General features: G+C 33.0%; 1 protein-coding gene across 4 annotated transcripts in view; it reads right to left on the bottom strand.

Annotated features, from left to right (window-relative positions):
* DLG2 (discs large MAGUK scaffold protein 2) overlaps positions 1–26,546 on the bottom strand; it is a 2,591,935-nt gene that overhangs the window by 2,102,982 nt on the left and 462,407 nt on the right. For all 4 annotated transcript variants that reach the window (XM_051987236.1, XM_051987235.1, XM_051987234.1 and 1 more), the window contains exon 4: positions 22,708–22,806. In XM_051987236.1, coding sequence (XP_051843196.1) covers positions 22,708–22,806 — 99 coding nt within the window. The remainder of the gene's footprint in view (positions 1–22,707; positions 22,807–26,546) is intronic.

Consider the following 26,546-nt stretch of genomic DNA (forward strand, 5'->3'; position numbering starts at 1 on the left):
ATAGAAGTTAAGGTAGTGGGTGGAGCAGTAAAAAACACTACAAAGGAAATGGGGGAGGGAGGGGAATGATAAGAAATGAGGTAGTGGATGGAGTGGATAAAAAAAAAAAAAAAAAAAAACAGAACACTAAGGACATGACAGAAAGAGAACAAATTGATTACAGGGGAGAAATTAGGATGGAGGGAAATAAAAAACTGGTAATCATAACTGTGAATGTGAATGGGATAAATACTCCCCTAAAATTGAAGAAATAGACAGCAAAACTATTCTAGAGGGGGACCTCAACCTTTACCTCCCAGAATCTAACCACAGAAACTAACAAATCTAACCACAAAAAAGAAACTGGGGGTTCATAGGATCCTAGAAAACCTAGATATGATAGACCTCTGAAGAAAATTGAATATGGACAGAAAGGAATACACCTTTTTCTCAGAAGTATATGGCACCTACACAAAAACTGACCATGTATTAATGCAAAGAAACCTCAAAATCAAATGAAGAAAAGCAGAAATATTAAATGCTTCCTTTAAGATCACAACACAATAAAAATTATATGCAAAAAAGGACCAGGGAAAGATAAACTAAAAACCAATTGGAATTTAAATAATCTAATTCTAAAAAGATGAGTGGGTCAAACAACAAATCACAGAAACAATCCATAATTTCATCCAAGAAAATGACAATAATGAGACAACATACTACAATTGCTGAAGCAGTTTTTTAGGGGAATTTTTATATTTCTCAATAGCTACATAAGTAAAATAGAGAAAGCAGAGATCAATAAATTAGAATGTAACTAAAAAAGTTAGAAGAACAAATTAAAATTCCCCAATTAAATACCAATTAGAAATTTCTGAAACTCAAAAGGGTGATTAATAAAATATGGATTAAGAAAACTATTTAACTAATAAACCAAACTTATAGTTGGTTTTATGAAAAAAAGTAACAAAATAGATAAACCTTTCATTGATTTGATCAGAAAAAGAAAAGAAAAAACATATCATCAGCTTTAAAAATGAAAGGGTTGAATTTACCAAAAATGAAAAAGAAATTAAAGCAATAATTAGGAGCTATTTTGCCCACCTCTATGGCAGCAAGTCAGATGACCTAATCCAAATGGATGGATATTTACAAATTAACAGAACTTATAGATTATTTTTTATTTACAGATATATATTTTATATATTTACAGATTAACAGAAGAGGAAATAAAATAGGTAGTCGCATTCAAGAAAAAGAATGTGAACAAGTCATTAATGAATTCCCTAAGAAAAAATTCTCCAGGGCCAGATGAATTCACAAGTTAATTCTACCAATTAACAATTAATTCAAAAAGTATATAAACTATTTGGAAAAATATATAAAGAGGGAGTACTGCCAGATTATTTCTATGACACAAATATGGTACTGCTACCTGAACAGGAAGAGCCAAAGCAGAGAAAGAAAATCACAGAACAATTTCCCTAAAAAATATTGATGCGAAAATTTTAAATAAAATATTTTCAAAGAAATTACAGCAACTTATCAGCAGTATAATACACTATGACCAAGTAGGATGTATACCAGGGATGCAAGGCTGATCCAATATCATGAAAACTATTACCACAATCAACCAAATTAATAACAAAAACAACAAAAATCATATAATAATCTCAAAAGATACAGAAAACACTCTTGATAAATTCCTATTTACCTATTTCTATTAAAACACTAGAGAGCATGGGGTAAAGGGAGCTTTCCTTAAAATATTAAGCAGTTATCTATCTAAAACTTACATCAAGCATTATTTTAATGGAGAGAACCTGAACACATTCCCAATAAGATCAGGGATGAAACAAGGATATCCATTATCACCACTATTCAACATTATACTAGAAATGTTGGCTTTAGCAATAAGAAAAGAAAAAGAAATTAAAGGAATAACATTGGCACTAAGTAAATAAAACTATCACTCTTTGCAGATGATATGATATACTTAGATAATCCTAGAAAATCATCCAAAAATCTATTGGAAACAATTCACAGCTATAGAAAAGTTGCACGATATAAAATAAATCCACACAAATCATCAGCATTTCTATATATATTGCTGACAAAGTCTATCAACAAAAGATCAAAAGAGAAATTTCATTTAAAACTACTATAGACAAAATAAAATAATTGTGGGCCTACATGACAAGAAAAATCCAAAAATATATGAACACAATTACAAAATAATTCTCATACAAATATATAAAGTACTGTGTTAAATATATAAGAATACAAGTCATTCTCCAATTGACAAATAGTCAAAGGATATGAACAGTCAATTTTCAGATGATAAAATTATATTATATTAAATTATATTTATAATTATATGACAAAATGCTCTAAATCACTATTGATTAAAGAAATGCATTTTAAAATAACTCACAATTCTCAGATTAGCAAAGATGCCAGGAACAGATAATGATAAATATTGGAGGGGATGTGGCAAAACTGGGACACTAATTCATTGTTGGTGGAGTTGTGAAATAATGCAACTATTCTAAAGCAAAATATGAACTATGCCCAGAGGGCTATAAATCTATGCATACCCTTTCATCCAGCCATGCTGTTACTGGGTCCGAATCCCAAGAAAAAACATAAAGGAGGGAAAAGGACCCACATGTGCAAAAATTTTTGTAAAAGCTCTTTTTATGGTGGCAAAGAATTGGAAAAGAAGTGGATGCCTATCAATTGGGGAATGGCTAAACAATTTGTGGTACATGAAGGAAATGGAATATTATTATTCTACAAAAAATTATGAACAAGCCGATTATTGAAAGACCTGGAAAGATTTATATGAACTGATGTTGAGTAAAACAAGCAGAACCAGGAATACATTGTACACAATAACAGCAAGAATGTGCTATGATCAACATGAAAGGGTTGGTTCTTCTCAGTGATTCAGTGATCCAAAGCAATCCTAATAGACTTTGGACAGAAAATGCTATTTGTAGCCAGAAAATCCCAACATGATTCATACAACAATGTGTATTAAAAATAGATAAGCTTACTACCATTAAAAATTCTGTTTTTAATTTAATATCTGAGTTAAAAAAAATCTACTCTAAATCTCTTGCTTCGCTTATTCTCACACTCCTACAAAACATAGTTTTCCTTATTGTTTCCTTACTGTTTAGTTTCTCTCCATATTCCTTCATATATCCCTCACCTAGATAGCACAATGGATAGAGGGCCAGACCCAAAGTTAAGAAGATTCAAGTTCATATCAGATATTTACTAGTTGTATGACCCTGGACAAGATCCTTAATCGCTTCCTGCCTCAGTTTCCTCACATGTAAACATGGGAATTAAAATAGCATTTACTTCCCAGGATTATTGTGAAAATAAAATAAGAATATTTTTTCTTTGCAAATAGTAAAGTACTATAAAAATGTTTATTATTAATGTGACTTATCCTAATCCATCTCTCCCATAATGACAGCACTTGCTGCTGTACCTATCTTGTTGCCAAAATTATCTATTCTAATATCCAACTAGCTCACTCCCTACCATATCTCTTCTGGCTTTCGTTCTTCACAATCTGCAAGTCTTCATCTTTGTGGCTCCCCCATCATTAATTTCTCTCCTCCTGCTCTCATGCTCTTCACTATCACTAGAAAAATGTCCAAAAACTGAGCTGATTTTATCTATTACAAATCCACATTACATACATTCACTGGTTATCCATTGCTGTTTGGCTAGCTTTCAGATCTGGTTATATTGACTACTTAGGGCATTTTCCATAAAAACTGATCCAACCATTCACTTCTCTTACCATCAATCATCTCTTCACCCTATTCTAATAGAAATTTGTATATCTTTCTATGCCATTAAGAAAACTGAGATGATCTAAAGAAAGCATCATTAGACTAAGGTCATCTAAAGTAAGTCATATATTCTTTGGCCAAAATAAGAGTAAATATAAAAACCTAAGATATGCTTCAGTAGAAGTGGATAGCCTCAGATTTAATTTGGTCTGACTCTTATTTTACAGGTGAGGTAACTGAAATAAGAAGAGTGAAATTGCATATAGGCAATAAGTGGCAGAGTCAAGATTCAAATCCTCTTCTTGGATGTTCTCCCCTTCCTTGTCTTCAAAGCCTTCCTATTTCCCTGGTTCCCCTTTCATTGTTCTTGTTTCTCTCTCATACAGAGAAACTCTGTTTTATAATGCTTTAATGCAGTTATCATGTAATATTGTACATTAAAGCTATCTGTTTTGTTTCTCCTCTTTTAGACTGTAAGCTCTCTGAAGGGAGGGTCTATATCTCATATAAGCTTTATACGTATCTATTGCTTAGCACAAATGAATTTGTGTAGTAATCTTAAGTCACCCTAAGTAATTCCAGGAAAAAAAAATTAACTAACCTGAATTTCTGAGAACTTTGAGGCACAGAACTTCTAAGAGATTCATCTGAAGAGACCAAATAATCTGAGCTATTTTCTCCCACAGATTAAAAAGTACTTAAAAGGCTGACCAAATAAAATAAATTTACTTGGTATGGTGAACTATAGGGATGAATAAGATAAAATGTCTGTTTTCATTACTAAATTCTTTTTTTTTGCTGAGACAATTGGGCTTACACAGGGTCATACAACTGGGAAGTGTTAAGTTTCTGAAGTCAGATTTGAACTCAGGTCTTCCTGACTTCAGAGCTGGTACTCTATCCACTGCATCACCTAGTTGATGAAAAAATAATCAGAATATAGTTTAATATTAGCATTTCTTTGATTATTTCATCACTTAACACTTGTCCTATTTAGTCACCGAGTCTGGTCAACTGAATCTCTGTAGCATCTATGACGTCAATTTCAACTTCTTATCACCACAATTCTATGATGCCATTATTACTCCCTCATCAACTCTTTTAACACATCTTCTTACCTTTCTATGAACCCACTATGATTCATCCTTCATAACGCTGCCAATAATCTTCATTATGAATAGATTGATCATGTAACACCTCTGCTTATAAAATTTTAATGACTCTCTATGTTACTGTAATAAAATTTAAATCTTTTTACCTGGTGTACAAAGCTTTCTATAATTTGGCTTCACTCCATTTTTCCAGGTTTGTCTTTTATTTTTCACCCCCATATACTTTTCAACATGGTTAAAATGAACAGCTTCCTGTTAGCATTGCACACTCTTCCTGGTATCTGAAACATTTTCTTCTTTTTTTTCTTAAATTACTATCCATCTTTAAAGGCCAAATCAAATGCCACCTTGTCTATGAATTCTTCCTTGATATCTCATTCCATTTGTGACCTTTCATCCTCCCACTTCATAGAACATTTTGTTTTGCTCTATTCAGTGATTAATATACTAATAATTCTGTGTTTCCTTTTCCCTGTCCCCAGTAGACTCTGAGTTTCATGAAGACAGAGTGTCTTATCAAAACTTTGTGCCTTCCCTGCAGTCCATTATTATTATTTTTATGTATTATGTTATGTTCATTATGTGTTTAATAATATTTTGTTGAATGAATAAATTGGTACTTTGACTTTATTCTAAGTTAAATACAAAATTATACAACCATAGTGCATTATCATTGAAAAGGATCTTACATATCCATTTATTTTAATAAAGAAGAAACTTTTAAAAATTTAAGGACTGGTGACAATAAAAAGAAATCAGAGTCCATAAATGTTATTTACTTGGACTTTATCATCATTTTGCTTTTATGGAGGAGAATACAGTTTTTCCTTTTAAGTCATCAAAAGCATAAAAGGATAATTATAATTATCCAAATTATACCTTTTTAACACTAAGAGGTTAAAATGTTCAAATTCTCTTTCTTTGACAAAGCAAAGTTTATGCAAACTTTGTGGGCTATCAAGTAGCACCCCACACAAAGCAACTTTTGTTTTGTTTTATTTCCATTATACGTTGTTGGAAATTGAATTGATTCCAGAAATCAAAACATTCTTTCTCAAGCCTGAAGCTCAAAAGCTCAGTATGAAAATGGTTTGAAATGTGATTATGCTTGAACTTGATGTAAATTACCTAGATGCATTTCAAATAAACTAGAGGCTTATTATTGGGGAAAACAAAAAGCTATATTCTGAAATGTCTTTATGAGTTACACAATTATTTCTTATAGGGTTTAGCATTACTTGCTACATGTAATACCCATAACATTTATTTTTTTAAAATTTTTATGCAGATCCAGACTTTTTTCTGAAGCAATGTCCTACTTCACGAAGCATGAAAGAGTATTTTCTAAGACTCCAGGATTCTAGCATTAAAAAGTACCTTATCATCTATTCAATACTCTCATTTTTCATATGAGAAAAGTGAGGTCAGGTAAGTTAGTGTCTTAGCTAATATTCCACATCACCTGATTCCAAGACTGGTGTACTTCCCTCTTGACAATATATTTTCCCTCCATATATCCTCCTGTAAATTTCTGATTATATGTCTATTATGCCAGATTATGTTCCCAAAATAAGTCCAGCCAAATCTAAGCCCACCCTAGTTAAATTTAGAAAGGGTTATCACTACAGAATGGAGACTAATGTTTTTCTCCTCCTCAAAAAATTATAACGACCATACACTAAGATTAATTTTGACAATGAGGACACCACTATTAAAACTACTAGTCATCTGATATATAGCAAAGAATGACCCATTACTAGGACAATGGAGGTGATTGGATAATGAGCAGTTCAGAAGAGGCAGAAAGAAAGCTATTCTGTTCTCAAAGTGATGGTAATTTCGGGCAGTGGCAAAGCATTCTTGAACATCCAATTTCTGGACTTACCCACAGAGTCAGAAAGGCCATGCTTTTACAGGCAGAAGACATGTTGTAGCTTCACATATTCTTAACCATGTGGTTCAATATGATGAGGGCAAATAGTAAGAATTTATGGATTCAGCCTCATGGGCATCATCTTTTTCCTGTTCATATTATTCAATATCCAAATCTTCATGACCTCATTTGGGGTTTTCTTGGTGATGATACTGAAATGGTTTTCCATTTCTTTTTCCAGCTCATTTTAGAGATGAGAAACTGAGGCAACAATAGGCAGATGACTTGCTAGTTACACAGCTAGTGTCTCAGGTCAGATTTGAACTGGGGTCTTTCTGACTCCAGGATTGGCAATCTATTCATAACTAGCCCTTAGCTGTCCCAGGAAAACACAAATGGCCACTGAATAAGATGATGTTAATGATTTTTTAAGTAGTTGTAGAAATATGCCAAGAAGGCAGTATAAATTCAACCAGTTGTTTATATCCAAAGTACATTTCAATAATAATCTTAATAATAATGACTGAGGCTCCCAATCTTAAAAGAAGCAATGAATGTATTCTTGGTACACCCTAATATTCTATTTGTTGAAAAATCATCAGATTTGATACTGTTCATATATGAAAGCTCTCAAGTAAGAAGAAGCTATGAATTCAAATCCTGACAGCCACTTCCTAACTGTATCATCATAGCAAAGTCATTTAACTTCTCATGTCTGAGTTTCCTTATGTTTAAAAAAGTGGAGGAGGGGTGGAATGTCCTCAGAAGTATCATCTAACTCAATTCATTATGCTATATGAATAAGGTAAGGCTAGGACCACTATAGTGTAGTAAACAATATTTTGTTAATTCTCAAATGGATCTTTCTTTTCATTGATAGACATTCCCTTCAGTAAAGCAAATTGCCACCCATTCATATCTCTCCACTCTGAGTTATTCTTGTCCACATCTTCCCATAAGTTTACCAAAAGGAGTGAACCCACTATACTTTTTGCTATTATCACAAGGATACCAGAGTAGCACACTAGCTCTAGGATAAAGAGAAGACAGAACTATTCAACTCTTCTTTCACTTTCATTTTCTCTGTTGAAGAGAATAGATCATCAAGTATGATTGAAAGAGAATTGTGGTCCCAAAGAGTTGAGAAAATGTCCAGCCTAGAAGAAGAAAGTGTTGAGCTAGATAAATTGTATTCATTTTATAAAGGAGAAGCAGGATACTAAAAATCCAGCAAATTTGATATTGGATCCAGAAAAATTCTACAATGGATGGTTAAACAGTTTTTTTATGAGTACTTCAGGAAAAAGGAAAATATTTATCAGTAAGAACCATAATGAAACCATTATTAGCAAGTTATACTATTTCAGTCTCAATTTGGGGAAGCAAAGGAAACTTATTGACCTGCTAAAGTAGAAAAAAAAAAGTGCTGTTAAAACAGATTTTCAAGTTTCATCTGTCATAGTCACTTATCAATAACAATCTGTCAATAATTATTCACTGGTGCCTGACACTGGCTAAGCATTGGAAGTATAAGCACAAAGAATAAAATAATTCCTACTAGCAATGAGCTTATATTCTAATGGAAAAGACAAGAAAATATTAAAATATAAATAGCATAAACATAAAGTTAATATAAATACGTAGCTATAAATCATATAGGTATATAAACAAAGTCATTAAATAGAAGACAATTTAGGAAGGAGGAAAAACATATCCTTTGAATTAAAATTAGAGATGCGGACCTAATATGTTACATCCCATCTCCTGACATGCAGAAGGGCAAGGTGAGAAATGAATAAGAGAGGTGTGATTCAAGATCAAGGGTAATAAGGGTTATTCTGGGGAGCAATAAAAGAGTCTCTATAGTGAAGTAATAGGAGTTGCATGTAGCAGGGCAGCAGAATCTGAGTAGCTATTCCCATTCAAGATAAATTCATTGCTTCTATGTTAGTTAAAGCAGATAAATTTCTAGGTCAAGTTGAAAAATAAGATTTTGCAAACATAGTCAAAAACTTAGACAGAAATCCTATTGCAGGAAAGTTAACTAATCTGTAGGTAAAGAAGAGAATGAGAAGATCCTGGCAGTCAGAGAAGCCAGAATACTTAGCTGCAGTGTGAGTTTATTCTAGGAGTGCCAAGTCTTGCAAACCACCTCTCCCCCTCCCTTTCCTACTTAATGTGAGACAGCTATAATAGCTGACTCAGCCAGTTAGTATGGTTAGGTGGATCTGTGGCTGGCTAAATGATTATAACCAAAGAGAACTGATTAATGAATTGGTGTCAACATGGAGAAAGGTATCAACAGTGAACAGACTTCTATATTTGAAGTTAGCAATTTGGAGTCAAAATCTCTCTCTTCTTACCTGGGAGAATTTAGGCATGTCCCTTGAGCTCTCAATGTATTTAAGGATCTTGGACTAGATGACCTCTGTATGTCCTTTACAGTTCCAACTCTGAGATCCTATGGTTCTTTTCATAACTCAGTATATATGAAGATAGGCAAGCTATATTTATCAAAATTGAGTTGCATGAATGACATAAGTCTGGAAGGGGGAGCTGATTATGGTAGAGAGCAGAATACAGATTCAAAAAGATTTCAGCAGATAGGATTCCTGGGAAAAATCTAAGAAAATGAACTTTGAATGGAAATCAATCTAAAATCAACTGTTCTAGCCCAGGATGAAAGAAAAGTGCAGTTCATTTGAAAATAAATAAGTACGTTTTGGTGGACTGCAAGGTCAAAATGATTCACATAATAGGACTGCCAAAAAAAGGCTAATGCAATCTTAGTTTATATTAAGAAAAGCATAATAGTGTCTGGAATGAGGGAGTAATAGTCCCAGTGTACCTTTGAATGGATAGACCACATCTGGACAACTGTGTTCATTCCTGGTACCACATTTTAAAACCTTTGACAAACTGAAGCACATCCAAGAATAGGACAGTTAAGATAACAAAGGGACCCAAAACTGATCTTAGTTCTAATTCAAAATCTGATGATTTGTCCTAAAGAAAAATATCAAAATGGAAAAAAGAATGTAGAAAATAAATTATATGTATTTTGCTTTGTTCCAAGAGAATATGTATAAGTTTCCTGGAGGAAGGTAGTTCAAATAAGGAAGAGTTACTAACAATCATGCCTGAAAATGCTATGAACTGTTTTGTGTTAAAAGTGAGTTCCCCATAATATGAAGTATTCAAACTTCTGCAAGATTTTCAGAGAGGGGTTTTCTCTATGTAACCAAAAGTATAACTCTCAATTTACCCGGACCCAGTAGAATCTTAGAGGCTTCTTCAAACTTTTTTTAGCTTTTTTTGGCTAATGTTCCTACTCCATGTTTCTCCTGGGAATATTGAAATGTAACATTCCTTGGTCTCCACAAAAAACTAAGACTGCTCAGTTGTTACATAAGAAGTTAGACTAATAATATATATGATAAATAGCCTTTACATTATAGAACCATTCCCCCAAACAAACAATAAACCAAAATACAGACAATACTTGTCTCTGCTCACATAACTACTTAGGATAGCACTCTTTCTCCCATTGGAGATTCTCCATCTTCCCTAGAAACCTATTCAATCCTTCACACCCTAGAGTTGAGTATCTTTCTATACAAAGTGAATTATATGGAAATGTTGGCAATTTTACTCTTCTTCCTCTGGTGAAATCTTTATTCCCAGTTACTTCTATATGTATTCTACAAACATCAAGACAACTTTTCCTTTCTCTAAAAAGTATCAACCTTTGATTCCTCCAGACTTTCCCAGTATACATAATGTAAAATGTTAGTGAAAGGCAAAGTTCAGATTTATTCCTTCACATCATAATTCTAGCCCCATTCATTCTTTGCCTCTGTCTAGAACTTTTTAAAATAGTGGAACTTAGTATTGTCCACAAGTACCTTGTCTCCTTTCCTGGAGCCTTACTCTTTGATGAAGTCCAGGAACTTCTCAGTATATAAGAGGATTGGTCTCCAAATTTTTTTCTTTGTCTATAAACTTACTTGTGATAACAAAATCATGATCTAGACGTTCTCAAGTCTCAAGCCATGTGGTTCTTACATCTTCTAGAATTATATGGTTTACTGGAGTTATTTTTACACTAAACAGGGTTCTGCTTCAGGCAAACATCTGGATTAGGTGTGTAATTTGACTATTTGACTTTCTATGCCCTCTCCACCTTTGAAGTCCAGTTCAAGGACATACATTTTTATTTTTTTTAATAGAAGTTTCCCTGTCATCCTTCTTCTCACTAAAAGTCAAGTTGAAGGACAAGACTCAGGTATATGAATAACCATGATTCAATCAACAATTCTGAGAAGTAGTCATAATGAGGGTAATTATATCTTACATCTGGAGATATCTTCAATGTCAGAACAAAGCCCTAATCAGTGAGTGGTAAATGCCTTAGGACAGTGGTTAAGTTTATACTCTTTACACCGGCATAAAACAGAATATTGAACTAAATGTCCTTTAAGATTAAGTCCTTCATCTTATTTTACCATATTGAGAAAGCCAGAGCAAGGATCTAAACAATAGATATGGTCAGATGACTGAAGACTACTCCTACTTTGAAGTTACATTTGGGGGAAAAGGGGGAGAAGAGAGAGAAAGGAAAGAAAAAGAAGAAAAAAGAGCAGAGGAAAAGATAGGAAGAGGGGAGAGAGATGAAAAAAAAAAGAAAAAGAAAAAAACAAGGAGAGGTAAAAAGTTAAATGAGAACTCTTTCATGAAACAATGTGGCTAGAAGGATCTACAATTCTTGATTTCTTTTCCCAGTTTACCTGCATTTGTATGTATTGAACATAGTATGTGTTCTTGACAAAGTCTTATAGCAACTCTGCTATAAGATGCCTGAGATCTTTAACGCAACAAATATAGAAAAGTTCATAATAAAGCTATACCAGAATATTAGCTAGAGCTATGTCTTTGACAACACAATCTGAACCCCATTCTCTTTTGTTTTATGTGTGGCTGTGTCAGAAGTTACAACATATTGGGAGTGAGAGGTCATGAGAGACTGCTACCTTATCATTCTGATTCTTATAATTACACAGAATCAGTATATCAGATCTTATTTATAATCATTTCTAGATAAATGATTTCTACTATACCACTTGGATTGAATGACAATAGTGAAAAAGGGTTATGAAGGAGATAGAGACAAAGACTGAGGCAGAGAGAGTCAGGGAGAGGGAAGGGGAGGAGGGTGACAGAGACAGACAGAAAAAAGACACAGTGACATACAGAGAGACAGAACAGAGACAGAGACAGAATCAGAGAGAAAGACAGAAAAGACAGACAGAGATGGAGACACAGAATGAGAGAGACACATTCTGGCTCTTTAATGTAATTTCAGCAAAGTCATTGAATTTTTCTGCTTATCAGTTTCTTCATCAATTAAATTAGAATAATATTACACTACCTATGTCACCGAGATGCTGTGAAGAATATACTCTATGCATCTCAAAATATTATATAAAAAGACATTATTTATCATTACAGGCACATCATCATGTTACATATTCCTGATTGAGTACTCCGCCAGATTAGTTGAACCCCAAGCACCCAATTAAAGGGGAAAGGATAAGGAGAGGGATTCTAAAACACTAAAGGAGGCCTCAAAACCATGTCTTTAATTTGAGTAAGAAACTTCCATGACCTCTATGCCCCAAAACCTTATTGATTTTTCAGGTCTGTAGTGTGAGAGTGAAGTTACTATGGAGAATCTGTGAATGAAAACCTAAATTGCTTGTGGAAATATATTAAAAATAATAATAACAATGATGATGATAATGTATACATGGCATTTTAAAGTTTGCAAAATACTTAACACATTATTCAATTTCATTCTCACAACTTGTGTTATTATTATTCTCATTTTAAATATAAGGAAACTGAGATTCAGAGAGATTAAGTAACTTCTCTGGAATGGCAAGGGGGAGAGTGGAAGGGAACAAGTAGTTATTAAGCTCCTACTATGAGGCACTATGCTAAGCTCTTTACCATTAATGTCAAAATATTCACAACAATCCTCTATGTTTGTATTGTTCAGTCATTTCAGTCATGTCTTACTCTTCGTGACCCCCTTTTGGGGTATTTTCAGAAAGGACACTGGAGTGGTTTGTTATTTCCTTCTTCAGCTTATTTTATATATGAGGGGCTGAGATAAATAGAATTAAGTGGCTTGTCCAAGGTCATGTAGTTAGATAAGTGTTTAAAGCCAGATTTGTACTCATAAAGATAAGTCTTGCTGTTTCCAAGCCCAGTGTTCTATGCACTATATGCATTAGCTGCTTCAACAAGCCTGTGAGGTAAGAACTATTGTGATTCCCATTTCACAATTAAGGTAACTGAGGCACATAGAGATTAAATGATTTGCCTAGGATCACACAGGTAATAAGTTTTTAAGGCATGATTTGAACTCATCTTCCTGATTCCAAGTAAAACTCTCAATCTATTGCTCCAAATAGCTGCCATAAGTAAGAAAAGGTTTCATGTCACAGAATTACACAGAGAACTTCTGAAATGGAAGGAGATTCAAGAAAACAGTCCCATTTGTACCAAATCTGAATTTCCCCTATAAAAACCCAAATGTGTAATCATCCAGCCACACTTGGAGAATTCCAGGACTGGGGAACTCCCTCCCACCCAAGGAAGTCTGTTTCATTGACAGTCTTCACAAGAGTTTTTTTTTTTTTTTTCTTAAACCAAAATCTACCTCTCTGCAACATTCACCCACTACTTTTGATTCTGCTGCCTGGAGCCAAGCAGAACAATCCCAATCGCTCTCCCACATATATTTGAAGCTAGCTATCATGTCAGTCAGTCAATTAATATATATTAAGAAACTACTGGGTGTCAAGCACTGTGCTAAGCATTATCCACTCTTTTGAGTTTTTAAAAATAAGAAAATTGGGGCTGAGAAGTTAGGTGATGTACCTGAGGACCTATAGGGGGAGAAAGGAAGGGAAAAGTATTTATAAAGCTCCTTTTTTTGGTCGGGGCTATCTATCCTGTTGATCTCTTCATGATCCCCTTTGGGGTTTTCTTGGCAAAGATACTGGAGTCCTTTGCCATTTCCTTCTCCATTTCATTTTACAGATGAGGAAACTGAGGTAAACAGGGATAAGTGATTTGCCCAAGATGTGAGATAAGATTTGAACACAGGAAGGTGAGTCTTTCTGACTTCAAACCTGTACTCACTCTATCCATTTTACCTCCTAGATGCCTAGATTATTAAGTACTATGTGCTAAGCACAGCTAAACATTCCCGGTTCCTTCATACTTTTATTTGTCCTGATTCCCAGGACTCTCCTTATCCTGGTCCCATTTTCTAGATACTTTCAAGCTTGTTAATAGCCCTCCTAAAATATGGTACCCCAAATTAATAAAGAACTACATTATATAGTTTGCTTAGGGCAGTGTCCAAAAAGGCAAACCTTCAATCCCTTTTGGCCTTATGGTTCTGTTAAGACAATCTAAGCTTATATTAACTTTTGGGGTTCTCAGATCACACTATTGATTCACTTTGAGCTCGCAATCTATTAAAACCCCCAGCTCCTTTTTTTCATGTGAATTGTTGTCTATCCATCCCCATCATATAGTGAGTTATAAAATTGATTCCCTTGGACTATTTTCTCAAGAACCCTCACTACCATGGCTCAGTGATGGGGAAGAATTATGACACAAAGGATCTGAATCAGATTTTCACATCCTTCAAGGTCTCTACAAAGGATTGGGGACGCAAGCCAGTCCTTAGCCAGAAAATCCCCCTATCTAACATGTGGTACAAGACAGGCTTTAAAATTTCTTAACTTCAAGATGTTATATAATTCAAAATGAATTATTCCTCTAGGCTCTCATATGTCAGAGCTCAATGAGATCATCTAGTCCAGCCTACTCATTTTATGTCTAATAACACAGAGATACATAAAAGTCAAGAAATTTGCCCAAGTTTCTATAGTGAGGCAGTAGCAGAATGGGAATGAGAATTCATGTTTTGACCCCCCAGGTCAGTGTCTTTTCCATTGTGACATTATGTTTCCTTCATTTGCATTTTTTCCAATGAGAAATGTTAACTCCAATCTAACCATTGCTTTCCCCCCCTTTTTTTAAAGAATAAAGATAGAATTTGCCATCTATCTATGTACAGCTTGTCATCTGATCAAGAATCCATTTCTAATTCACAGGATTTTAGGTCTTTTAGAGCTCAGGAATTATTTAGTCAAATGCTATCATTTTACAGAGGAGGAAAATAAACCCTGGACAAGGGTAAGTAACTTCTCCAAAGTTCCTTCAATTAATCCACAATTTTTTCTGCAGTTCTACCCATTAATTCAAATTTTACTCTCATAGGCCAAACAAAATAAGCCCAATTTCTCTTCTAAATAACTACTTTCTGATATCAGAAGGTGATTGTCATGTCTCCTCTACATACTCTCCTTGAAAAGTCTGTCACCATATTCTCTCAATATTTCTTATATAACATCCAAGTTCTCATAATTACTATCTATTTTGTGCCTCTAAGCAAATAATGAAACTTTTTAAGCCTCAGTTTCCTCATTTGTAAAATTGAGGATGATAATACTTCAAATGTTTACTTACAAAGGAATATTGTAGGGACAATACTTTGTAAACCCTAAAAAATCTAAAGACATGTGAGCTAAGATAATATCACTAAGATTCATCACTTCCTTGCCATTTTCACTGCTTTCTACTCTAGTCAAAGGCTCTATGACCTCATGTCTAGCCTAAGGGAGTACTAGTTATGTATAACTTCAACATTCCATCTATCAAATTTACTTAAAGTGAAGAACAGCAGTGCTAAGAGACTGAATTGTTTAAATTGTTCCAAAGAAATAAGAGGAACCATATGAGAACAAAAAAAAGAAAAACTCAAATATTTTTTTAAATTGACCAATTTGTGAAAGCCCATGATTTGTAAAATTTTGCCATCATACTGAATAGTAGAAAGAACCTACATCTTTGTATCCTCAGTTTTAAGCACAGCAATGGTTTGCCATTAATAAATGCTTATTGACTGACAGAATATAAATACTTTCCTTTAATTTAATACACAATGTTTTGAAAAGCAGAAAAGTATATTGGATAGAGAGCTCGATGCAGAATAATTGAAGACATGGGGTTAAAACCTACTTCAGATATGTTTTAGCTGTGTGCCTGGGCAAGTCACTTAATTTACTATATCTTAATGACTTTTTTGTAAATTGATGGAATTAGGCTAGATGACTCCTAAGTTTGCTTATAGTACCAAACATATAGTACCTTTGACAATGACTACATGATAAAGGACAACTCTATGACCCACTCAAAAACAATCCAAAATAAAGACCATGAGAAGGGGGAGAGAAACTACTCTCTAAGTTATTTGTCAATCTTCTGAAGGATCACAATTCACCAAATATTTAAGTACTTACTGACTACATAAAACTGTGATATGTGCTAACCAACACACACTTAATTCCTATTCTCATGAAGTCTGAAGCAAAGTAGATGAATAAGAAAAAAAGTCAATGAAATAGCAATAAAGATAGATTCTTATGTTTTTAAACTGCAAAAAGGTTGTTAGGGGTACTTAGTTCAACTTCTTCATTTTACAGGTAAGGAAACAAACCCAGAGTCCATACCATTGGTAAATGAAAGATTCAAATTTCAAATTTGGATTCTTTACCTCCAAATTCAATACACTTTCAACTGTACCATACTGAACTGTGATTTATTGTAAGAACATTAGATGGCTGTAAAACTAAGTTCTGTGATCAAGTCACAGGGCCAAGATGATAACTGCAGGTGAGTTTTTCAAGATGTAACATTTGTACTGGACTTTAAAGAAAGGGAAGGAATTCATCACAAAGCTGATGAGGGATGACAATCAGCTTTGTGAAAACAGCAAAGAGCACAGAAGGAGAGTATATTTGGAAGATATAAAATAATTTATCTTCTGTCACATTTAAACTGGAGCAGGCTAAAGAATTAGTATATGAAAGTTGAGAGTGGAGAGAATCCAGTAGTACAATCATGTACACACCTACTCTGAAGAACTTATGATAAAAATCCTATCCATATCCAGAGAAGGAACTGATTAAGTCTGTATATAGATCGGAGCATTCTCTATTACTTTCTCTGTCTCTCTCTTTATTTTTAACTTTATTTTTCTTGAGGTTTTTATTTTCATTTGGGTGGGAGATGTATGTTTTCTTTTATGACCTGACTATTATGGACATGTTTTGTATAACTTCACATTGGGTTTCTTAATTATGAAGGGGGGATAAGGGAGAAACCGTAGGACTCAAAAATCTTTTTAAAATGTAAAAAATATGTTTTGAATGTAACTAGGGAAAAATATTCAGTAAAAAAAATATTTTTCTAAATGAATAGAAAAAGAAAGTGAGTGGAGAGAATTCCATTCTGATAAGGACAGGTAAGGATTCTTTTCATATCTGACACTAGGAGCAAATGTATATCTCTCAAGTAATAATTCGAAACTAAATTTTACCCAAAAGGTTGACATGTGAAAAAAAAAAACCAAGAAACTCATGCAAGAGATGGAGAGATCTTTATTTACAAAGAAAGAAGAAAAAAACAGACTACATAATTTTCCTAAAGAATTATTGTTTGTTGTTGAATTATTTTTCAGTCATGCCTGAATCTTTGTGACTCCTTTTGGGGGTTTCTTGGCAAAGGTACTGGAGTGGTTCACTATCCCTTCTGTGACAAATGAGAAAACTGAGATAAGTGAAATTAAATGACTTGCCCAGGGTCATACAGCTAATAGGGTGTCTGACCCAGGACTCTATTTACTGTATTACTTAGCTGCTATAAAGAAAATTATATACTACTATAAAAAGAAGTCATCAGTAAAATAAAAAATTAAAAACCTTAGAGGTCAATGCTACAGGAAGGCAGCATACTTATCAGAGGCAGAAGGTACAACCTCTAACATCTGTCCTATTCATAGGCTTAGTATTTAAAAGGCCCACAAAACACACACACACACACACACACACACACACACACACAATCCTAAAGTTAAGTCTGATGACTACATTTTCAGGAAGAAAACCTACAAACATTCTATTAGACATATTAGCACTCCATATATTGTTTTCTTGAGTATTCATGAGGGCAATTAATGTGATTTTTCTCTGTTTCATGCTAAAATAAGAAGGAAGAGGATAAGGAGATGGAGGAGAAACAGAAGGGGGAGCAGGAGAATGAGGAGAAGGAGAAGCATTAGGAAGAGGGGAAGTAAAATAGCAGGATAGAGGTAGGAAAAGAAGGAAAGGGAGGAGGGGAGGAGAGGGAGCAAGAGAGAATTCAAAACATTCCTGCCAACATGGATAACTTTCCTCTTCAAAATATATGGAAAGCAGAGATGAAAAAAGGATACTGCCCTTCAAGGACTTTAAGCTGCTCATTTTTCTGAGAATAAAGTTATAAGACTCTTATTCCAAAATATAATCACCGATGTTTCTTATTTTTTCCATGTCTTGAAGATCATTATAGGATTATGCAATCTTGGATCTGGAGCTAGAAGAGTCCTTAGAGGTTATTCTGTCTTACTTTCTCATTTTACTACTAAAAAAATGGATAGCCAGAGAAATTAAATGCCTTGCTCAGGTCCCATAGGTAATAAGAGCAGACACAGAATTAGAACACAGATCTTCTGACTCCAAAAATGACAGTCTTTTCATTGTTGGTGTAGGTGTATTATTTTTTTCTTATTATACCATGGAACAATTTAAACACAATAGTATAAATCTATAAACACAATAGTATAAATATGTTCTATGAACATATTCCATAAAGCTTGATCTTTTCATGGCCATTTCAAGGTTACTTGCACATAATTCAAGTAAATCAATAAGGGTAGCTACCTCTTACAAGACTCAGAGAATCACAAAGAAATGCAATATAATCCAAAGTGTGGACTGAGGGCTGCAAGAAACCTACAAAGTTGTGTTTAGTTTAAAAATGACAATCCACCTATAAAGAAGAAACTAAAGAAAAAAAAAAAAAAAACCAAAACAGGAGCTATTTTGTCCAACTGTGTGTTAATTAAGCAGAGAATCTAAGTGAAATGGATGACTATTTACAAAAACATAAATTTTCCAGATTAAGAGAAGAGAAAATAAAATACTTTAAAAAACACCATTTTGGAAAAAGAAATTGAACAAGCTAACAATGAACTCCCTAAGAAAAAATCTCCAGGGCTAAATAGATTTACAAGTGAATCCTACCAAACATTTAAAGAACAATGTATTCCAATAAAGTCTTTGGAAAAATAGATTCCTTTTGTGGCAGAAAAATGGTACTAATACCTAAACCAGGAAGAGCCCCCCCCCAAAAAAAAAGAAACAAACAAACAAACAAAGAAAACTATAGATCAATTTCCCTAATGACTTGCAAAAGTTTAAAATAAAATATTAGCAAATAAATCATACAGATTTATCATAAGGATATTATATAATGAACAGGTAGGATTTTAGCAGGAATACATAGCATTATTAAGACATGTTAGGAAAACTATTAGCATAATTGACCATGTCAATAACAAAACCAATAGAGAGGCTTATCTCAATAGATACAGAAAAGGCTTTTTGACAAAAGTGCAGCACCCATTCCTATTAGAAAATACTAGAGAGCATAGGAATAAATGGAGTTTTACTTAAAATGGTAAGCAGCATCTATCTAAAGCCATCAGCAAGTATTATCTGTAATGAGGATAAATTAGAAGCATTCCTAATAAGATCAGGAGTGAAACAAGGATGCCCATTGTTAGCATTTATTAAATATTGTTAAATTATTATTAAATATTATAGTAGAAAAATTAGCTAGAATAATAAGGAAAGAAAAAGAAATTTAAAAAATTCAAATAGGCAATGAGAACATAAAACAATCACTCTTTGCAGATGATATAATAATATATTTAGAGAACCAACTAGAAAACCACTTGAAAAAATTAATAATTTAGCAAAGTTGCAGAATATAAAATAAATCCACAAAAAACATCAGCATTTCTTTATTGATATGTGTGTGTGTGTGTGTATATATATATATATATATATATATGGCTTTGTTAATAATAATAATAATTATATATGTAATTATTATTATTATTATTATTATTAACAAAGCCAGCAACAAAGATGGGCAGAGAAGATCCATTTAAAAGAACTGTGTATGACATAAAAAATTGGGGAGTTTACCTGCCAAGATGAATCCAAGAACTATATGAACACAATTACAAAACACTTTTCAGAACTGATGTTGAGTGAAATGAGCAGAACCAGGAGATCATTATATACCTCAGCAACGATACTATTTGAGGATGTATTCTGATGGAAGTAGATTTCTTCAATAAAGAGAGCCTTAATTGATCAAAGATGGACAGAAACAGCTACACCCAGAGAAAGAATACTGGGAGATGAATATAAACTGCTTGCATTTTTGTTTTTCTTCCTGGGTTATTTATACCCTCTGAATTCAATTCTCCCTGTGCAACAAGAAAACTGTTTAGTTCTGCACACATATATTGTATCTAGTATATACTGTAACCCATTCAACATGTAAAGGACTGCTTGCCATCTGGGGGAAGGGGTGGAGGGAGGGAGGGAAAAAATTGGAACAGAAGTGAATGCAAGGGATAATGCTGTAAAAATTACCCTGGCATGCGTTCTATTAATAAAAAGTTATTAAAAAAAAACACTTTTCATACTAGTAAAGTCAGATTTAATCAGCTGGAAAAATATCACTTGCTCATGGCTGGCTAAGTTGATATGATAAAAATGACAATTTTACCTAAATTAATTAACTTATTCAGTACCATACCAATCAAACTACCAAAAATTATTTTGTACAGCTAAAAAAAAATAACAAAATTCACCTGGAAGAACAGATGGTCAAGAATATCAAGGGAATTATTGTTTTAATGCAAAGACCTAGTGATATCAAATCTAAAACGATGTTATAAAGTATCAGCATCAAAACAATACGGTACTGGCTAAGAAATAAAGTGAAAAATGAGTTGAATAGGTTAGGGGCACAGTGCACAGTAGTAAATGACTATATTCACATAGTCATTTACTATTTGATAAAGTGAAAGATTTCAGTTTCTAGAATAAGAACTTACTATTTTACAAAAATGGCTGGAAAAAATTGGAAAATAGTATGCCAGAAATCAGGCATAAGCCAATATCTCATTCTGTATACTAAGAGAAGTTCAAGATGGGTATGTAAATTAGACATGAGGATAATATACCATAAGCAAATTAGGAAAGCAAGGAATAATTTACCATCAGTTCTATGGAAAAGGGAAATAATTTATGACCAAACAAGGATAAAGAATATTATAAAATACAAAAAAATAATTTTGATTATATTAAACTAAAAGTATTTGCTCAAAGAAAACCAGTACAACCAAAATTAGAAAACAAGCAGAAAGCTGGGAAACAATTTTTACAGACAGTATTCCTAATAAAGAACTCATTTCTCAAATATACAGAAAATTACATAAAATTTATAATACAATTCTCCAGTTGATAAATAATTAAATAAATAAAAAATTTGAATGGTTTTCATATGAAAAAATTAAAGCTATCCACAATCATGATAAAAGCTTTAAATCACTATCAGTTAGAGAAATGCACATTAAAACTACTCTGAGATACCACCTCACACCTATCAGATTGACTAATATGACAGAAAAAGAAAAGGATAAATGTTGGAGAAGAAATATTGAAGAAAATTGGGATACTACTGCATTATTGGTAGAATTAAGAACTGATCCAATCATTGTGGAGAGAAATTTGAAGATATGCCCAAAGAACAATCAAAAGTGCATAGCCTTTGATCTAGCAATATCACTACTAAGTCTGTATTCCAAAGAGATCATAAAAAAGGGAAAAGACCCACATGTACAAAGAATATTTATATAGCAGCTCTTTCTGGTGGAAAAGAATCAGAAATTGAGGAGCTGCTGATCAATCAGGGAATAATTGAATAAGTTGTGGTATATGAATAGAATGGAATAATATTGCTCTATAAGTTATGATAAAGCAGGATTGATTTCAGACAAATATAGAAGGAGTTACATGAACTGATGCTGAATGAAATGAGCAGAACCAGAAAATTGTACATAATAACAACCATGTTGTGTAATAATTTATGACAAGATTTCATTCTTCTCAGAAATACAATGATCCAGAACAATTTCAAAAGACTCATGTTAGAAAAATGTTATCCACATCCAGAGAAAAAAACTATAGAATCTGGATGCAATTGGAAGCATATTTTCATATTTCTTGCTGTGTTTTTTTTAATTTCTTATGTGTTTTTTTCTTTTTTGTTCCGATTCTTCCTTCACAATATTACTAATATGAAAATAGGTTTAACATGATTGCACATATATATTCTATATTAGATTGCTAACTGTCTTGGGAAGGAAAGAGGCAAAGGAGAGAGAAAATTTTGGAACTCAAAATCTTACAAAAATTAATGTTGAAAACTATCTTTACACATAGTTGAAAAAATAAAATACTATTAAGTGTTTTAAAAAATAGCAATCATTTAACAAATAAAGTGTAAAAACAAAACCTCCCACTCACTCAAACACCAAGCCCCAAATGGAAAAATCCATCGCTCACAAAAAGATATGTTGAAGATCTCACCGGCCCATTAGAAGATAGCATTCTAATCCAAAGACATGAAGTACATTGTACATTACTTATTTTCTTTACACTATCACAGCAAAATATCTTTCCCCAAACATATAAAGCTATTCTAATATAGAAAATGAAACTGAATAATTTTCAAAACAATTTCTCAAACAATTGCACAAGACAGCAAAGAAAAAAACCTGACCCATTAACAATAGAAACAAAGAAAACACCTCAATTTTTACCTTTATCTTCTTGTCATCAGTCTGATTTTCCAAACACTGATTCTCTTTATTTTGTTCATCACATAAAGCATTTCCCTCTGAACCACTGAAACCTTTTAGCTAAAGAAGAAAAAAAAAAGAAAGAAAAATAATATTTCTAACTTACTTTCACAAATTCAAATTAAATGTAAAGTTTTCAAAAGTAGTGTTTATACTAGTGTGTCTAAGACATCAAAATGTATTTTTTGTGGAATCATATTTGGTATTGCTAATGCCTCATAAATGTATTCATGGCTAATGAATAATTTAATAAAGAAGCTTTTCTTATTTAATGCTGTTTTGTTCAGAAAAGAAAAAGTGAATTGTTAACTGAAGACAGTAACCATCACTTAATTATCAGTGGTGAAAGAATGACTGGCCTAAGGTGAATTGAACAAATTGTGAGTTTCTAGCACCATTCTGTGAAAGCTTCATATTTCCAACAGCTCCTCATTCTTTATCAGGAAACCTTGTTTGGTAAACAATTTTCCCCCCTAATTACATTGTCCTGATAGTGTTCTTAGTCAGTCTGCCTTCTTTATACCACTACCATCCTCTACACTAGTGACGTCAAACTCAAAATAGAAACTGGGCCACTCAACCATATTAAAGGATCCTTGTGAACAGCGTAGTCACCTGTTGCTGTTGTTCTTGTTTCATTCAGTTTGTTTGTCCCTTTGAGATCCCATTTGAGATTTTCTTGGGAAAGATACTGGATTAGTTTGTCATTTTCTTCTTCTTCTCATTTATAGATAAGTAAATTGAGGCAAAAAGGGTTAAATGACTTGCCCAGGGGCATACATCTAGTGTTTGAGGCTCAATTTGAACTTCAGTCCTCTGATTCCCAGCCAAATATTATCTACTTTGCCACCTAGTTGTCTTATTCATTTAGAAAAATGGGAGTTCTCTTATTCGATTCTATTTCATTTATTTTTTGAAATATTTCTGAATTACATTTGTAGTCAGTTGCATAGGAGTTCATTTTTGTCAACTACTCTGGACACCTCTTACATGACCAATAGAAAGTGAGCCATTGTTGAACCATTCACCATCACAATATTGATGAACTACAAAATGTAATCAACAAAATTAAGGACTAAGGCTTTCTTTCCTATTTTACATATTTTACTACATGTGTTTATTTATCAATAATTTTTAAGTCACAATTTCAGCTGCTTCTCTGATTAATTCAGGAATAGAGTCATTGGGGTTATAAGACCACAATTATAGGTTCTGACAAGTTTGTGCTTATTTTCATCCAAAGATATGTAAATTTTGGGAAGAATATAATCCAGATTTAGCAGTGGATTTTTATAATTAATCCTACTTTTATCTTTTTCAGTAAATGGTTCATAGTTATAGAACCATTAATAATGGTTACCCACTGAATGGTTTCCAAAATATTTACAGCAGCACTTTTTATGACCTCAAGAACTGGGAAAAAACAGATGTTCACTGATTGAAAAGTGACTAAATAAATTGTGATACAATAATGTAATTATTGTGCTGTAATTTTTTTAATTGACCAATATAATGAATAAAAGAAGCATAAGAGGACTTTCATAGAATGAGAGAAAATTAAGCAAATAAGCAGAGATTGAAGACAATACGTACAATGATTACAATGAGAAAAGAATAACTACCACAAAACAACTGAAAATGAATGTTGTGAAGTTACAAAGAATAAAGTTGGCCCCAAAAAAGAGATATGAGAAGATACTCCTCTGATTCCCTACCCAAATCATTTAGAGATAAAGGTATAAAAGTGTGAAATAATGAATATAATGTCAGATTTCTTTTTGCTGTATTACTCAATTTTACTGAATTACTTTTTCTTTTTCCTTTTTCTTTCAAAAAAAATTTTTAAAGGATAGCTTTTGAGAGGCAGAAAATGAGAAATTTAAGGGAGAAATTACATGATATGAAAACAAAAGATATATTTTATACAAAATTTATAATTATAAATGCATAAAACAACAAATATATATTTTACAATATAAAATATTTTAAAGACTTACAGATATTATATTATCTGACTTATTTACATGGGAAACAGACTAGTCACAGGACCTGTGGTGGGTTGGTAAATGTCTAATAACTGGCTCTCAGGGGGAAAAAATTAATGTTTAAGTTTAATTGGCTTTTACTAACACTTTTCTATCATTCTCTTAAGATTAAATAATCAACAGTAGAATAAATCAAGCCCTAATCTGCATAATTTGAAATTTCCAAGGTGTGGGTATTTTTCACAATCAGCTCTCACAAATTGCTATAAACTGGTTCCAGCATATCTCTGAATAAAACCCTAGAATGTTTCTAGCATTGTGGTCCTCCATTTCAGAAACCATTGAATAATTAAGTAAAAGGGGTATGATGGGAGAGAGCCAGTCTAAGCCCCAGAAATAGAGAAGTGTATGGGGGGGGGAGTGTCAGTGTCTACTAAGACTTCCACATATGAATGAATTTCATACTTATGCTAATATTTTCATCCCAGAAGAGTTTTACTCACCTTTGGGAAAATGTTGGAAAACTATCCACAATCCTTATGACAGACTACATAATATACTAAAAGAATTTAGGGCTGAATCAATGTCATAAAATAAAAGATTTCAGGATCAGTTTCTCTTTTCTGTCTCTTGAAGAGTATAAACTGGTTCAATGAATACTTCCCAATCACCCTCCAAGGTAACCATCTTACCTTGATATTTAGGTCCATAAGACAATCAGCTTTTTCAAAATACAGTTTCTACAAGTACTAAGACTCTTGGTAAATCTAGCATTGCAAATTTGTTTGTTTTTTTTTTTAATTAGACAAAGGGAGTTTGTTGTTGTTGATGATGATAATGATGAAGCTAATATTTATATATTGCTTTAAGGTTTACAAAGTAATTTACAAATATTTCATTTGATTCTCATAATAATCTGGGAGATGATATTGTCACCTTCATTTTACAGATAAGGAAACTGGGATAGTCAGAAACTTCATGTCTTATCCGAGTTCATACAACTAAGCTTTATACAGCTAAGTTTCTAACTCTGCATTTGAACTGCATTTGAGCTTTCTTTTTTATTACCTTGGGGGTACCAATACACCATTTGGACAGTCCATTTATTGTTGTTTATTCTTAATTCATGACCAGCTTATATTATAATCATTTAGTATAAGTCTTCAATAATACCTTTCATATACAAGTCATCCTTAGTGACATCTAAAATGTACATTCCCCATACATTACTCATTTTTAATCCTACCTTTTCACATTTTGCCTACCTTTTTTCCCATATGATAGGTTCAGATCATCAGAAAATATTGCATTGGAAGCAGATGCATTGGAAATACCACTTTGGCAGCTAAGCGGAGGATGGAGTATAGGGAGGGTTATCATACAAGAAAAGTATGACCAGAACAAAAGATGGAGTCAATCATACTTGAAGCTTGGATGGGAAAAAGTAGATAGATAAATCTTAAATGGAGGCCTTAAGATGTAAAGTGACTTGGCCAAAATTACACAAATAATGGAGAGTGGAGCTGCCATTTGAACCAAGAAATTCTATCTTCAAATCCCATGTTCTTTTCACTTGCTCACCTAATTTCTTTGGATTTCAGTTTCCTATCTTTAAAACAGTGGCAAAAATACTTGCTGCCTCTGCACCAGAGTTGTGTCAAATGAGATAATGAATGATATGTGAGAATGTTTTGTAAAGTGCTATTACATGTGAATTATGTTATTGTTCCCAATTGAGGCTATTTCGGGATATATACAACACTTTTGCAGGGTCACTGGAAAGAAAGACGAAGTCAAGAGCTGAGAAAGGCTGAG

This window comes from Antechinus flavipes, chromosome 3, assembly GCF_016432865.1.
Source record: "Antechinus flavipes isolate AdamAnt ecotype Samford, QLD, Australia chromosome 3, AdamAnt_v2, whole genome shotgun sequence".
NCBI classification, from domain to species: domain Eukaryota; kingdom Metazoa; phylum Chordata; class Mammalia; order Dasyuromorphia; family Dasyuridae; genus Antechinus; species Antechinus flavipes.